General features: G+C 26.9%; 1 protein-coding gene across 1 annotated transcript in view; it reads right to left on the minus strand.

Annotated features, from left to right (window-relative positions):
- Positions 1-1,018, minus strand: part of LOC129759801 (fibroblast growth factor receptor 3-like) — a 1,743-nt gene extending 725 nt beyond the window's left edge. Inside the window, exon 1 of the mRNA XM_055757327.1 lies at positions 22-1,018. Within this exon, the coding sequence (XP_055613302.1) occupies positions 22-1,018 (997 nt within the window). The remainder of the gene's footprint in view (positions 1-21) is intronic.
- Positions 1,019-14,136: the final 13,118 nt, after the last annotated feature.

Here is a 14,136-nt window from a genome sequence, read left to right on the forward strand (position 1 = left end):
CCGCAATGCACGTATACCAACCTTCATCGGCGTGGGTCACATTCTCGATTGTCAGTATTTCGGGATTGTCAAAGTTACGCTCGAGTATAGAAATGTTTTCGGGTATTTTGGGTTGCATCGGATCTGTGATGTGGAACTTCACCCACTCAATGTGAGGCTCTAATTTGGAAATGGTTCGGCACTCGAATGTGGCCGTGCTATTGACCAGAACGGTGATATTCGTGAGAGAACCTTCCTCTATGTACGGCCTGGTAGGAAAACGATCTTTGACCATAAGCTTGGTAGTGAAGCTTATGCATCCGAAGCTGTTGCATACGTTGCAGGTGTAGGTTCCCGAATCCTTGACAACCAGATCTTCCAACACGATCGACCACCGGACATACTTCACCACGCCCATGTCACGGGAAATATTCTTATAGTCCTTAGTCCAGATAATGTTTGGCAGGGGATTGCCATCGGCAGCACATCTCAAACGAACCATATTTCCGGAAGGTTTGAACAGCTGTGCGATCATTTGCTCGGGTTTCGTAAAAAATGGAAGCCCCGGTTGTAGCCGATCTATTTCCATCTTATTGTACGATTTTTTGGGATCATCCATGTAGCTATCGCCGACTTTCTTCACAGTTATTGTCTGATTGTCCACAAGACTTTCCTTTTTCAGATTCGCGATATCGTGCTGGCCGACCACCAAAAGCGTTAGGTTGGACCACTCGTTGAACTTCGACCTGCACGAGTAGTACCCGGCATCCGATTTTTCTATGGAGTCGAATTTCAGTGATTTGGCATGCTTGCCCTTAGAGGTGTACAATTTCCCATTCTTATACCACAGAGCATCGTTGAGGTGACACGAGATCAATAGCTTCGTGTGCAGCGGTACCGTTTCATTGACGAGTAATTTATGGCCTAAGCCAATTTGTATCACGCCCGGATCGTCAGAGAAAATATGGTACCCACAAATCCATTCCAGAGCAAGCGTCATTAGCAAAAGTTTCATCACCTGAGCTGTCACTGTTGGCATCGTCCTCTGTCGACAGCCCGAACAACTCAATTTCTTCTTCTCAACGCCCCTTCTTAACGCCGCTCACAACTACACTCCCTTGTTGTTGAAGGAGTTTAATAAAATGGCGTAATTTTTGATGACGCACTTAAAACCCACTTTATGTAAGAACTTTTATACTGCTACGGCGATCTCAAAATTAGCACATGATAGTACATGAAGTACACCACAGATATTCGCGATTCCACTTGTCCGACAACACTTTGTGGGCTTACTCAAGTCCCGACTCCTTCTTGAACTGCGCATTGAAAAGTTGAGTAATGGATCGCTTTGTAGGGATTCACAGCAAGATTGCGTAATCAACGTAAGATTTCCGGCTAAGCATTTTTTATGTACCCTTTAGTGCTTAAACGGTAATTATCGTTAATTCACCGTCGACTCATTTCCATACTTATTTGTGAAAAATGTTCTTACAGTTTATCGGTTAGAGTTTGAATTTGAGATAACATACAGAGTGCAGAATAGTTTATCTTGAGCCTACTCACAAACAAATGACTAAGCTCGCTGACTGTTTCTTGGGTCTCTACAGGCAGTTTATGAAATGGTAAATGCACATTTCTTCGATAAATTTCTAGCACCGACCATATAGATTCTGTAAATTAACCTTTATAAAATTTCAACTCTATCTAACTTGATAGAGGGTTCCTCAAATAGCCCAAATTGGTTTCCATTGTCATTTTTGTTATCATGTGACCTAATCCAAATAATCAAGCATTTTTGACTAACCCTGAAGCTTCTTAATTCAAGGTAGGGTGACAGCAAAAACGTCACGTAGAATTTAAGAAACGGACCATCATCCATTTTTTGATTGACCAAAAAAAACTGAAGTGTGCATAATTTCAGCTCGAATGGACTTGATAAAATTGTGTCTTTTGAACCCAAAATGCAAAACAAATCTCGTGTAGCCTCCAAAAAAACGTGTTATTCAACAGAAACTTTTGAAAATTTGATAAAATATTTTTAAATATTCTGATATTTTTGAACTTTTTGAAATTTTTGTAATTTTTGTAATTTTTGTATTTTTTGTAATTTTTTTAATTTTTGTAAATTTTGTAATTTTTGTAATTTTTGTAATTTTTGTAATTTTTGTCATTTTTGTCATTTTTGTAATTTTTGAAATTTTTGTAATTTTTGTAATTTTTGTAATTTTTGTAATTTTTGTAATTTTTGTAATTTTTGTAATTTTTGTAATTTTTGTAATTTTTGTAATTTTTGTAATTTTTGTAATTTTTATAATTTTTGTAATTTTTGTAATTTTTGTAATTTTTGTAATTTTTGTAATTTTTGTAATTTTTGTAATTTTTGTTACTTTTGTAATTTTTGTAATTTTTGTAATTTTTGTAATTTTTGTAATTTTTGTAATTTTTGTAATTTTTGTAATTTTTGTAATTTTTGTAATTTTTGTAATTTTTGTAATTTTTGTAATTTTTGTAATTTTTGTAATTTTTGTAATTTTTGTAATTTTTGTAATTTTTGTAATTTTTGTAATTTTTGTAATTTTTGTAATTTTTGTAATTTTTGTAATTTTTGTAATTTTTGTAATTTTTGTAATTTTTGTAATTTTTGTAATTTTTGTAATTTTTGTAATTTTTGTAATTTTTGTAATTTTTGTAATTTTTGTAATTTTTGTAATTTTTGTAATTTTTGTAATTTTTGTAATTTTTGTAATTTTTGTAATTTTTGTAATTTTTGTAATTTTTGTAATTTTTGTAATTTTTGTAATTTTTGTAATTTTTGTAATTTTTGTCATTTTTGTCATTTTTGTAATTTTGGTAATTTTTGTCATTTTTGTCATTTTTGTCATTTTTGTCATTTTTGTCATTTTTGTCATTTTTGTCATTTTTGTCATTTTTGTAATTTTTGTAATTTTTGTCATTTTTGTCATTTTTGTCATTTTTGTCATTTTTGTCATTTTTGTCATTTTTGTCATTTTTGTCATTTTTGTCATTTTTGTCATTTTTGTCATTTTTGTCATTTTTGTCATTTTTGTCATTTTTGTCATTTTTGTCATTTTTGTCATTTTTGTCATTTTTGTCATTTTTGTCATTTTTGTCATTTTTGTCATTTTTGTCATTTTTGTCATTTTTGTCATTTTTGTAATTTTTGTAATTTTTGTAATTTTTGTAATTTTTGTAATTTTTGTAATTTTTGTAATTTTTGTAATTTTTGTAATTTTTGTAATTTTTGTAATTTTTGTAATTTTTGTAATTTTTATAATTTTTGTAATTTTTGTAATTTTTGTAATTTTTGTAATTTTTGTAATTTTTGTAATTTTTGTAATTTTTGTTACTTTTGTAATTTTTGTTATTTTTGTAATTTTTGTAATTTTTGTAATTTTTGTAATTTTTGTAATTTTTGTAATTTTTGTAATTTTTGTAATTTTTGTAATTTTTGTAATTTTTGTAATTTTTGTAATTTTTGTAATTTTTGTAATTTTTGTAATTTTTGTAATTTTTGTAATTTTTGTAATTTTTGTAATTTTTGTAATTTTTGTAATTTTTGTAATTTTTGTAATTTTTGTAATTTTTGTAATTTTTGTAATTTTTGTAATTTTTGTAATTTTTGTAATTTTTGTAATTTTTGTAATTTTTGTAATTTTTGTAATTTTTGTAATTTTTGTAATTTTTGTAATTTTTGTAATTTTTGTAATTTTTGTAATTTTTGTAATTTTTGTAATTTTTGTAATTTTTGTAATTTTTGTAATTTTTGTAATTTTTGTAATTTTTGTAATTTTTGTCATTTTTGTCATTTTTGTAATTTTGGTAATTTTTGTCATTTTTGTCATTTTTGTCATTTTTGTCATTTTTGTCATTTTTGTCATTTTTGTCATTTTTGTCATTTTTGTCATTTTTGTCATTTTTGTAATTTTTGTCATTTTTGTCATTTTTGTCATTTTTGTCATTTTTGTCATTTTTGTCATTTTTGTCATTTTTGTCATTTTTGTCATTTTTGTCATTTTTGTCATTTTTGTCATTTTTGTCATTTTTGTCATTTTTGTCATTTTTGTCATTTTTGTCATTTTTGTCATTTTTGTCATTTTTGTCATTTTTGTCATTTTTGTCATTTTTGTCATTTTTGTCATTTTTGTCATTTTTGTCATTTTTGTCATTTTTGTCATTTTTGTCATTTTTGTCATTTTTGTCATTTTTGTCATTTTTGTCATTTTTGTCATTTTTGTCATTTTTGTCATTTTTGTCATTTTTGTCATTTTTGTCATTTTTGTCATTTTTGTCATTTTTGTCATTTTTGTCATTTTTGTAATTTTTGTAATTTTTGTAATTTTTGTAATTTTTGTAATTTTTGTAATTTTTGTAATTTTTGTAATTTTTGTAATTTTTGTAATTTTTGTAATTTTTGTAATTTTTATAATTTTTGTAATTTTTGTAATTTTTGTAATTTTTGTAATTTTTGTAATTTTTGTCATTTTTGTAATTTTTGTAATTTTTGTAATTTTTGTAATTTTGGTAATTTTTGTAATTTTTGTAATTTTTGTAATTTTTGTAATTTTTGTAATTTTTGTAATTTTTGTAATTTTTGTAATTTTTGTAATTTTTGTAATTTTTGTAATTTTTGTAATTTTTGTAATTTTTATAATTTTTGTAATTTTGGTAATTTTTGTCATTTTTGTCATTTTTGTCATTTTTGTCATTTTTGTCATTTTTGTAATTTTTGTAATTTTTGTAATTTTTGTCATTTTTGTCATTTTTGTCATTTTTGTCATTTTTGTCATTTTTGTCATTTTTGTCATTTTTGTCATTTTTGTCATTTTTGTCATTTTTGTCATTTTTGTCATTTTTGTCATTTTTGTCATTTTTGTCATTTTTGTCATTTTTGTCATTTTTGTCATTTTTGTCATTTTTGTCATTTTTGTCATTTTTGTCATTTTTGTCATTTTTGTCATTTTTGTCATTTTTGTCATTTTTGTCATTTTTGTCATTTTTGTCATTTTTGTCATTTTTGTCATTTTTGTCATTTTTGTCATTTTTGTCATTTTTGTCATTTTTGTCATTTTTGTCATTTTTGTCATTTTTGTCATTTTTGTCATTTTTGTCATTTTTGTCATTTTTGTAATTTTTGTTATTTTTGTAATTTTTGTAATTTTTGTAATTTTTGTAATTTTTGCAATTTTTGTAATTTTTGTAATTTTTGTAATTTTTGTAATTTTTATAATTTTTGTAATTTTTGTAATTTTTGTAATTTTTGTAATTTTTGTAATTTTTGTAATTTTTGTAATTTTTGTAATTTTTGTAATTTTTGTAATTTTTGTAATTTTTGTAATTTTTGTAATTTTTGTAATTTTTGTAATTTTTGTAATTTTTGTAATTTTTGTAATTTTTGTAATTTTTGTAATTTTTGTAATTTTTGTAATTTTTGTAATTTTTGTAATTTTTGTAATTTTTGTAATTTTTGTAATTTTTGTAATTTTTGTAATTTTTGTAATTTTTGTAATTTTTGTAATTTTTGTAATTTTTGTAATTTTTGTAATTTTTGTAATTTTTGTAATTTTTGTAATTTTTGTAATTTTTGTAATTTTTGTAATTTTTGTAATTTTTGTAATTTTTGTAATTTTTGTAATTTTTGTAATTTTTGTAATTTTTGTATTTTTTGTAATTTTTGTAATTTTTGTAATTTTTGTAATTTTTGTAATTTTTGTAATTTTTGTAATTTTGGTAATTTTTGTCATTTTTGTCATTTTTGTCATTTTTGTCATTTTTGTCATTTTTGTCATTTTTGTCATTTTTGTAATTTTTGTAATTTTTGTAATTTTTGTAATTTTTGTAATTTTTGTAATTTTTGTCATTTTTGTCATTTTTGTCATTTTTGTCATTTTTGTCATTTTTGTCATTTTTGTCATTTTTGTCATTTTTGTCATTTTTGTCATTTTTGTCATTTTTGTCATTTTTGTCATTTTTGTCATTTTTGTCATTTTTGTCATTTTTGTCATTTTTGTCATTTTTGTCATTTTTGTCATTTTTGTCATTTTTGTCATTTTTGTCATTTTTGTCATTTTTGTCATTTTTGTCATTTTTGTCATTTTTGTCATTTTTGTCATTTTTGTCATTTTTGTCATTTTTGTCATTTTTGTCATTTTTGTCATTTTTGTCATTTTTGTCATTTTTGTCATTTTTGTCATTTTTGTCATTTTTGTCATTTTTGTCATTTTTGTCATTTTTGTCATTTTTGTCATTTTTGTCATTTTTGTCATTTTTGTCATTTTTGTCATTTTTGTCATTTTTGTCATTTTTGTCATTTTTGTCATTTTTGTCATTTTTGTCATTTTTGTCATTTTTGTCATTTTTGTCATTTTTGTCATTTTTGTCATTTTTGTCATTTTTGTCATTTTTGTCATTTTTGTCATTTTTGTCATTTTTGTCATTTTTGTCATTTTTGTCATTTTTGTCATTTTTGTCATTTTTGTCATTTTTGTCATTTTTGTCATTTTTGTCATTTTTGTCATTTTTGTCATTTTTGTCATTTTTGTCATTTTTGTCATTTTTGTCATTTTTGTCATTTTTGTCATTTTTGTCATTTTTGTCATTTTTGTCATTTTTGTCATTTTTGTCATTTTTGTCATTTTTGTCATTTTTGTCATTTTTGTCATTTTTGTCATTTTTGTCATTTTTGTCATTTTTGTCATTTTTGTCATTTTTGTCATTTTTGTCATTTTTGTCATTTTTGTCATTTTTGTCATTTTTGTCATTTTTGTCATTTTTGTCATTTTTGTCATTTTTGTCATTTTTGTCATTTTTGTCATTTTTGTCATTTTTGTCATTTTTGTCATTTTTGTCATTTTTGTCATTTTTGTCATTTTTGTCATTTTTGTCATTTTTGTCATTTTTGTCATTTTTGTCATTTTTGTCATTTTTGTCATTTTTGTCATTGTTGTCATTTTTTGTCATTTTTGTCATTTTTGTCATTTTTGTAATTTTTATAATTTTTGTAATTTTTGTAATTTTTGTAATTTTTGTAATTTTTGTAATTTTTGTAATTTTTGTAATTTTTGTTATTTTTGTAATTTTTGTAATTTTTGTAATTTTTGTAATTTTTGTAATTTTTGTAATTTTTGTAATTTTTGTAATTTTTGTAATTTTTGTAATTTTTGTAATTTTTGTAATTTTTATAATTTTTGTAATTTTTGTAATTTTTGTAATTTTTGTAATTTTTGTAATTTTTGTAATTTTTGTAATTTTTGTAATTTTTGTAATTTTTGTAATTTTTGTAATTTTTGTAATTTTTGTAATTTTTGTAATTTTTGTAATTTTTGTAATTTTTGTAATTTTTGTAATTTTTGTAATTTTTGTAATTTTTGTAATTTTTGTAATTTTTGTAATTTTTGTAATTTTGGTAATTTTTGTCATTTTTGTCATTTTTGTCATTTTTGTCATTTTTGTCATTTTTGTCATTTTTGTAATTTTTGTAATTTTTGTAATTTTTGTCATTTTTGTCATTTTTGTCATTTTTGTCATTTTTGTCATTTTTGTCATTTTTGTCATTTTTGTCATTTTTGTCATTTTTGTCATTTTTGTCATTTTTGTCATTTTTGTCATTTTTGTCATTTTTGTCATTTTTGTCATTTTTGTCATTTTTGTCATTTTTGTCATTTTTGTCATTTTTGTCATTTTTGTCATTTTTGTCATTTTTGTCATTTTTGTCATTTTTGTCATTTTTGTCATTTTTGTCATTTTTGTCATTTTTGTCATTTTTGTCATTTTTGTCATTTTTGTCATTTTTGTTATTTTTGTCATTTTTGTCATTTTTGTCATTTTTGTCATTTTTGTCATTTTTGTCATTTTTGTCATTTTTGTCATTTTTGTCATTTTTGTTATTTTTGCCATTTTTGTCATTTTTGTCATTTTTGTAATTTTTTGTTTCTTTTTTTTTTTCAAATCCAAATTCAAAAATCCATGTAAGCACGAATCTAGCACTTGTTTTTTTTAAGTTTTGAGAATAATAGTTTAGTGGTTAAAAATCTCAGTGCCTTTTGGAAATTCTATAAACAAAATCAGTTACGATCGAATTGTCAGCTTAAGGAAATCACCACAGCATCCAGATGGAACAATTTCCTCAAATTAAATAAAACTTCAATAGGATATTTGTTTCGACGATTACTGATTCTTTTCTCACTGACACGGATATGAAATAAAAAAAAAAAAAATATCGACACGAAAGAAACTTTGAAAGCAAAATACTTTAATCAAACGATTTGTTTAAAAAAAAATCAAAAAAATAACTTAAGTGTTGACAGAATTTCAGAAAAAGCAAAAGACACTTTCGAAAAAAATCACGCTTATTGCACAAGTTCCAATAAATTTTCTCTACAAAAAGAGTTTTCTTAAATTTGAAAATATAACAGAATATATAGTCAATAATATGGAGGATGATTTGGTTTCAACTAGTCTAAATTTTACATTGTTGTTTTTTCATCAATTATGAAAGCCTCATTATAAAACCATGAAATTTAAAGAATTTCTACGTACAATTTCATAAAAACAAAGTCATTTGAGAACATTCGAGGCATTTTGGAGAATCTTTGCTCGGATTGGATTGGACATTGAATAAAGAAGCACCTCCTCTTCAACGTAAGAAATTTTGAAAAATGCCATTTTTTTTTTCAAATATCATAAAAATACAGTGCAAAAAATTGAAACTTTCAATCTCAAATATTGTCAGTAGTTTTAACTTCCAGGTTCTAAAAATATCTCTTCAAATTATTCTCTCTATTAATGGAAACCCAAATCGATAACAGCATCCGAAAAAAAGTGCATTTTCCACTCTGATCCCGTCGTGTCAGTCTTGACGTCGGCTCCGAGAAGACTTTGAGAAGAAGTAGGAATGCTTTCGATTTGACGTGGCAGTTTTCCTCCCAAAAGCCTCACCGGTAACAATTATTAATGATGATATATTTCTCACTGGCAGGGCATCATTCCTTGAAAGTTTTCCTCGGGCCGCAACTCCGCTTGTTTGCCTCCATTCAGGCTTTCCATATCGGAAAATATCTTCCGACAGGGGGGCTCCAGGATATTTTGCAACAACTATTGGACCCTTCGTTTGAACATTGTTTGGAGGAGGCTTCCGGGATGGATGATGGAGAGTCCTAACCTAGTAGATGTTTTTCCTCGAAAAACTGCTAACTGCCTTCTTTCGTGATGATGCTATTTTTGCGCCACTGCTGCTGCCTAATCCGCATCCTGTTGTTGGATGATGCGAATGCTGCTGCCCCATCAACTTTACTGCCTCCCTCGGAAGATGGATGACAAGAAATTGCACCATGCGGGAAAATATTGTTGGCTTGTCTGCCCGAAAGTTTTTCCTCTGAAACTGGTTGAAAAGGGTAGGTCATTGCGTGATCGTACGGAAAAGAATGGATGGTTGGAGTCAGATGTATTTTTTTTTTAAATTGTTTTGTGAAACAAATTTTTCATATTTCAAATAAGTCCAGCGAGATCAAATAAAAATTTCTCTAAAGCTTTGCTTTTTTTAGGAGTTTTTATGTGGAAAATGTTATTTTTGTATCAGGCTTGACGGTCCTCAAAAATATTTCACCAAAAAAATCAAAGTAAAAAAAGCTTTGATAAAAAACTAAGGTCTGTTGAGCTGAATACATATTTAATCCGTCCAATCATAACATAATCAAACCTTTTTTTCACAAAAATTTTCAAGGATATTTGTAAGGGATTCATTTTTTAAATATCTAGAACAATAAGACATATTTCAACTATATTATTTTTTCTATTTCGTTTTCTGTGATTTGCTGGGCTAAATCTGACATCCGCAAAAGGTAGATGTGTCAATCCAAAGGTCGTGCATAAAAAGCATCAAAAGTTTTTCCCGGAACAAAACACGGGGTAACGAGTCGAAATGACACACTTTATCCCTCACATGAATACAAACACTCATGCATCATGCATCATCAATGTCACGTTGACAGTGTTGTTTTTTTGTTTTCATTCACGCCGGTCAAAAGTCAATCGAAATGACAATTTCTCGTCAAATTAAAGCATCCGAAATTGATTTCTCAGTTGCGATAATGCGAAAGAGCAGTGCACAACAGCAACACCAGAAAAAAGCGACGAGGACAACGAAATGCTCCTCCACCGGTGGTGATGGATTATGGCCTTGCCTGCCTTGAGTTCCGGGGAGTATGGGTTAACCCATTATGAACATTGCACAAAAAACACAATTTTTAATAAAAAAAAACATTTACATACCATAGAATATTTTGAAGACCAAAAAGTGATTCATCACAGAAAACAATTGTGTACACTTGAAGGTTACTCAACTGATTGACGAAGTTTTTTAGACAGCTGCGAAAACCTCATGATTTTTCAGTATTTGCCAGATGAGCCTTCGCTTCAATGATCTTCAGAAAGAACTTTCATTGATTTCTGAATTTTTAGGAAAATTTTACGTTTCTCTACTCATTTTTCGGTATTATCGGTGAATGTCATGATCTATAACTGAGAACATTTCATAAAATTGCAAAAATAAGATAAAAGCTAAAAATATGAGAAATAATATCTTCAAATGAATATTTGACAAACCAACTAAAAATGCAATTCATACACAAAATTGAGAAACAAAGATTCAATCAGAGCCAAAGAAGGAAATACTAAATGCTCAATTCAAACAAAAAAAAAATATTCATAAACACAAAACAATAACGTTTTATGTGATATAGTCATTCCAAAGGTGACGGAAAATAAATTTGAAAACATTAAATCAGAATGTAGAATAGATGTTCAAAATACATAATCTTGAACCTTATAAAAATCTGATGATTTTAGAAGTTTCAATAAAGATCTCGAGTTCCCAAAATTTGGAAAACCATGAACGTTGAAAAATAACACAAACTTGAAAATGTCAATAAATTGAATCTCTATTTATTTGTATTGGTAACAAATCAAGAGTTATCGTTTGGAATATCCTTAATCTAGGATTTTAACTTCAGTAAGAAATTTTTCTAAATAAATTATCATCAAAATCAAAAGGTAGTAGAAAATTTCAATTGTAAAAATTTCAGCTTGAATTTCTAATCTAAGATAGAAATTGGAAAGAAAATTCAATATAGATTCTCAGAATGACTGATTGGATCAATTTGAGCTACTTGAATTTTTCTTTTAAATTATGATCAAAAAGCTAACATTAATATTCTTAGTCTTTTGAAAACAGGTAAAATTCATTAAATTTATTCACTTTTCTGGAAAAACTGTAGAACAGTAGATATATTATGAATTTTTTTAACGAAATGATCAATTTTCCCGGAGACCTCGAGCAATGTTGGCTTCTGTGTTAATAGCTATTGAAGTTTTCTTCTTCCCAAACCTGATAAGATGGGATTTTGACAATATTTTAAAGAAGTTATAAGCTAAACTGAATCTTTTATATTTCTTGAAGCATAAGTCAAATTGTTTCGCAGTCTTCAACAAAGTTGTGAAATGTGTAGAACATTTTAAAATTTAATACTCGAAGACTTTCTTGAATTATGTCATAAATAGGCTGTGATCTTACCTATTTATATTAAAAAAAAAAGGAAGAAGAAATAAGAATTCCTAGGCAAGATATGAATCCCTGATTGAATAAAGGACAATAAATTGATTCTAAGTAAACTTTTTGTTTTCATGTAGGTCCATTAGTTTACCAGACACTTTGATCAGTTTTACTCGAAACAAATCAATTTTAAAATATTTAAACATCTTAATTTACACTTATTTTTTTCATTTAAAAATCAGGAGTTGGGTGAAAAATTCCTCTAAAATGTTTGGAATTTGAAAAAAATTTAAATCATGATTTGAAATTTGAACTCTTGATAAGAAAAAAATCCATTTTGAACAGATTTTTATTCAAAACACATAATTGAATATTAATTTAATATGTTCATTGACACGTGCGGCGAGATGAAACGCTAGGTAGAAGAATTTGTAAAGGCATGAAGAATAGGCGGATAGGCAAGCATCAGATGAGCTTCGTAGGATAAAGTTTGGATAGGTGTTGAAACTGTAAGTCTAGGGCATTTTTTTATTGGAAAGCATGGAAGTGTGGTGGTACGCCTTTGCCGTACAACAGACTACTCTGTATAGGAAGCGTGATCGACTTTTGATCAACACATTCCTAAACACAGCAGGCCAGTTGGATTGTGTACTGTCAATACGCCTGACTGTGTATTGACAGTACACAATCCAACTGGCCTGCTGTGTTTAGGAATGTGTTGATCAAAAGTCGATCACGCTTCCTATACAGAGTAGTCTGTTGTACGGCAAAGGCGTACCACCACACTTCCATGCTTTCCAATAAAAAAATGCCCTAGACTTACAGTTTCAACACCTATCCAAACTTTATCCTACGAAGCTCATCTGATGCTTGCCTATCCGCCTATTCTTCATGCCTTTACAAATTCTTCTACCTAGCGTTTCATCTCGCCGCACGTGTCAATGAACATATTAAATTAATAAATTTATCGGCGATTAAAACTTATCATCAAATAATTGAATATTGAGTTATATATATTAGAAAATAAAAGTATTATAGAATTAAATTGATATTTCAAGCGAACAGCTTATAAGTGCCTATTTTTAATTATTGCTTTAATCTGATTCAAAATGGTTTTTAATTATTGCTTTAATCTGATTCAAAATGGTAGAAGTTTTTCTTTATTCCACCTATTCTGTGCTGCAAGTCTTCATTCCAAAACTGATAATAAGTTACTTTTATTTGTTCAAATCTCAACAAAGCCTTAATATTTTTATACTGTTCTGAAAAAAAAAATCATATTCAAAACATAATGCTTTAATCGCTGGGAACTTCTGGAATATATTCTTTGTTCAATAAATAAAAAAACATGATTTAATAGTTATTGTGGGTGAACATTCAAGATTTCCCAGATTTGTTTCGTTCATACAAGGGTTTTCGAATTAAAGTGAACAAGTAAACAAACTACAGTCTAACTGATTGTCAGCATACATATTGTAAAAATATGGCGATATTTTGCTGGATTTATTCACAGGAAAAGGAAATCAGAAATCGAAGTTGTGCTCAAATTTTTTGAGCAAGCTTTACCTAAATTTGTTTGTATATGAAAGTTTGAAAAACGATTTTGAAGTTTCAGACGTGTTTCGTGAAAAAAAAATGAAGTTTATGGTATTATTCCTCACTTCACTGTAGATTTTTTTCTTCGAATAATCACAGAATTTTGTCTTGATATTTTCGGATTTCGTTTTAAAAAAATTCGAAATCATATGCTCAGATTTTACTAAGTTTTGGAAAAAAATTCCCTCATTTGCTCACCATTCATAAATGCGGGACAAATTCTGCAAAAATCTCTCTAGGGGCTTAGCTAATATTTGAGTGAAACTATTCGAGAGATTATTTAAGGGCCCCCTCTTTAAGGTTATACTTTACATTTTAATTCCGTTTTTCTAGTTTCAATTTTATTTCCAAGATTTCAAGTACTTGGTATGATTAAAGTAATGTTATTTTTTTTAATCGGGCCGCATCTAGGTCGAGGGCCCCGGAACAATTTGCCTCTATTGGTTTTTCTTAATACGGCCTTGGTCTGAAGTCATCATCAGAAGTTTGGATCAATTCATGATTTGCAAGATGTGGAAAATACGAAAGAATTTAATGATTTACAATTTATTAGTCAGCTAGAATAAAAAAATCGCTAAAATCTTGAATATTTTAAATGTTTGAAACTTTAATGATTACAGGTTAATCAGTGACTGTAATTAACAGTTTTTGGGTTTTAATCATTATTTTCGATGTTTTCTCATAAACCATGAAATGTGCTCACTGAAATGTCCACCCCAAAAATGTGTATTTTTAAATTTTATCAGCTGATGAGGATAGAATTATTGTTGTTTTTTGGTCAGATAAGTGTATCTTTGAATTCAGTTCTTGATGATTTGCAAGATGTGGAAAATACGAAAGAATTTGAAGATTTCACAATTTTTAAGTCGGCTAGAAGAAAAAAGCACTCTCAAATCTTGGATAATCTATATATATATATATATATAAAAATGAATGTTTGTCTGTCTGTCTGTTCCCTATAGACTCGGAAACTACTGAACCGATCATCGTGAAAC

This window comes from Uranotaenia lowii, chromosome 1 (genome assembly GCF_029784155.1).
Source record: "Uranotaenia lowii strain MFRU-FL chromosome 1, ASM2978415v1, whole genome shotgun sequence".
In the NCBI taxonomy this organism is placed as follows: domain Eukaryota; kingdom Metazoa; phylum Arthropoda; class Insecta; order Diptera; family Culicidae; genus Uranotaenia; species Uranotaenia lowii.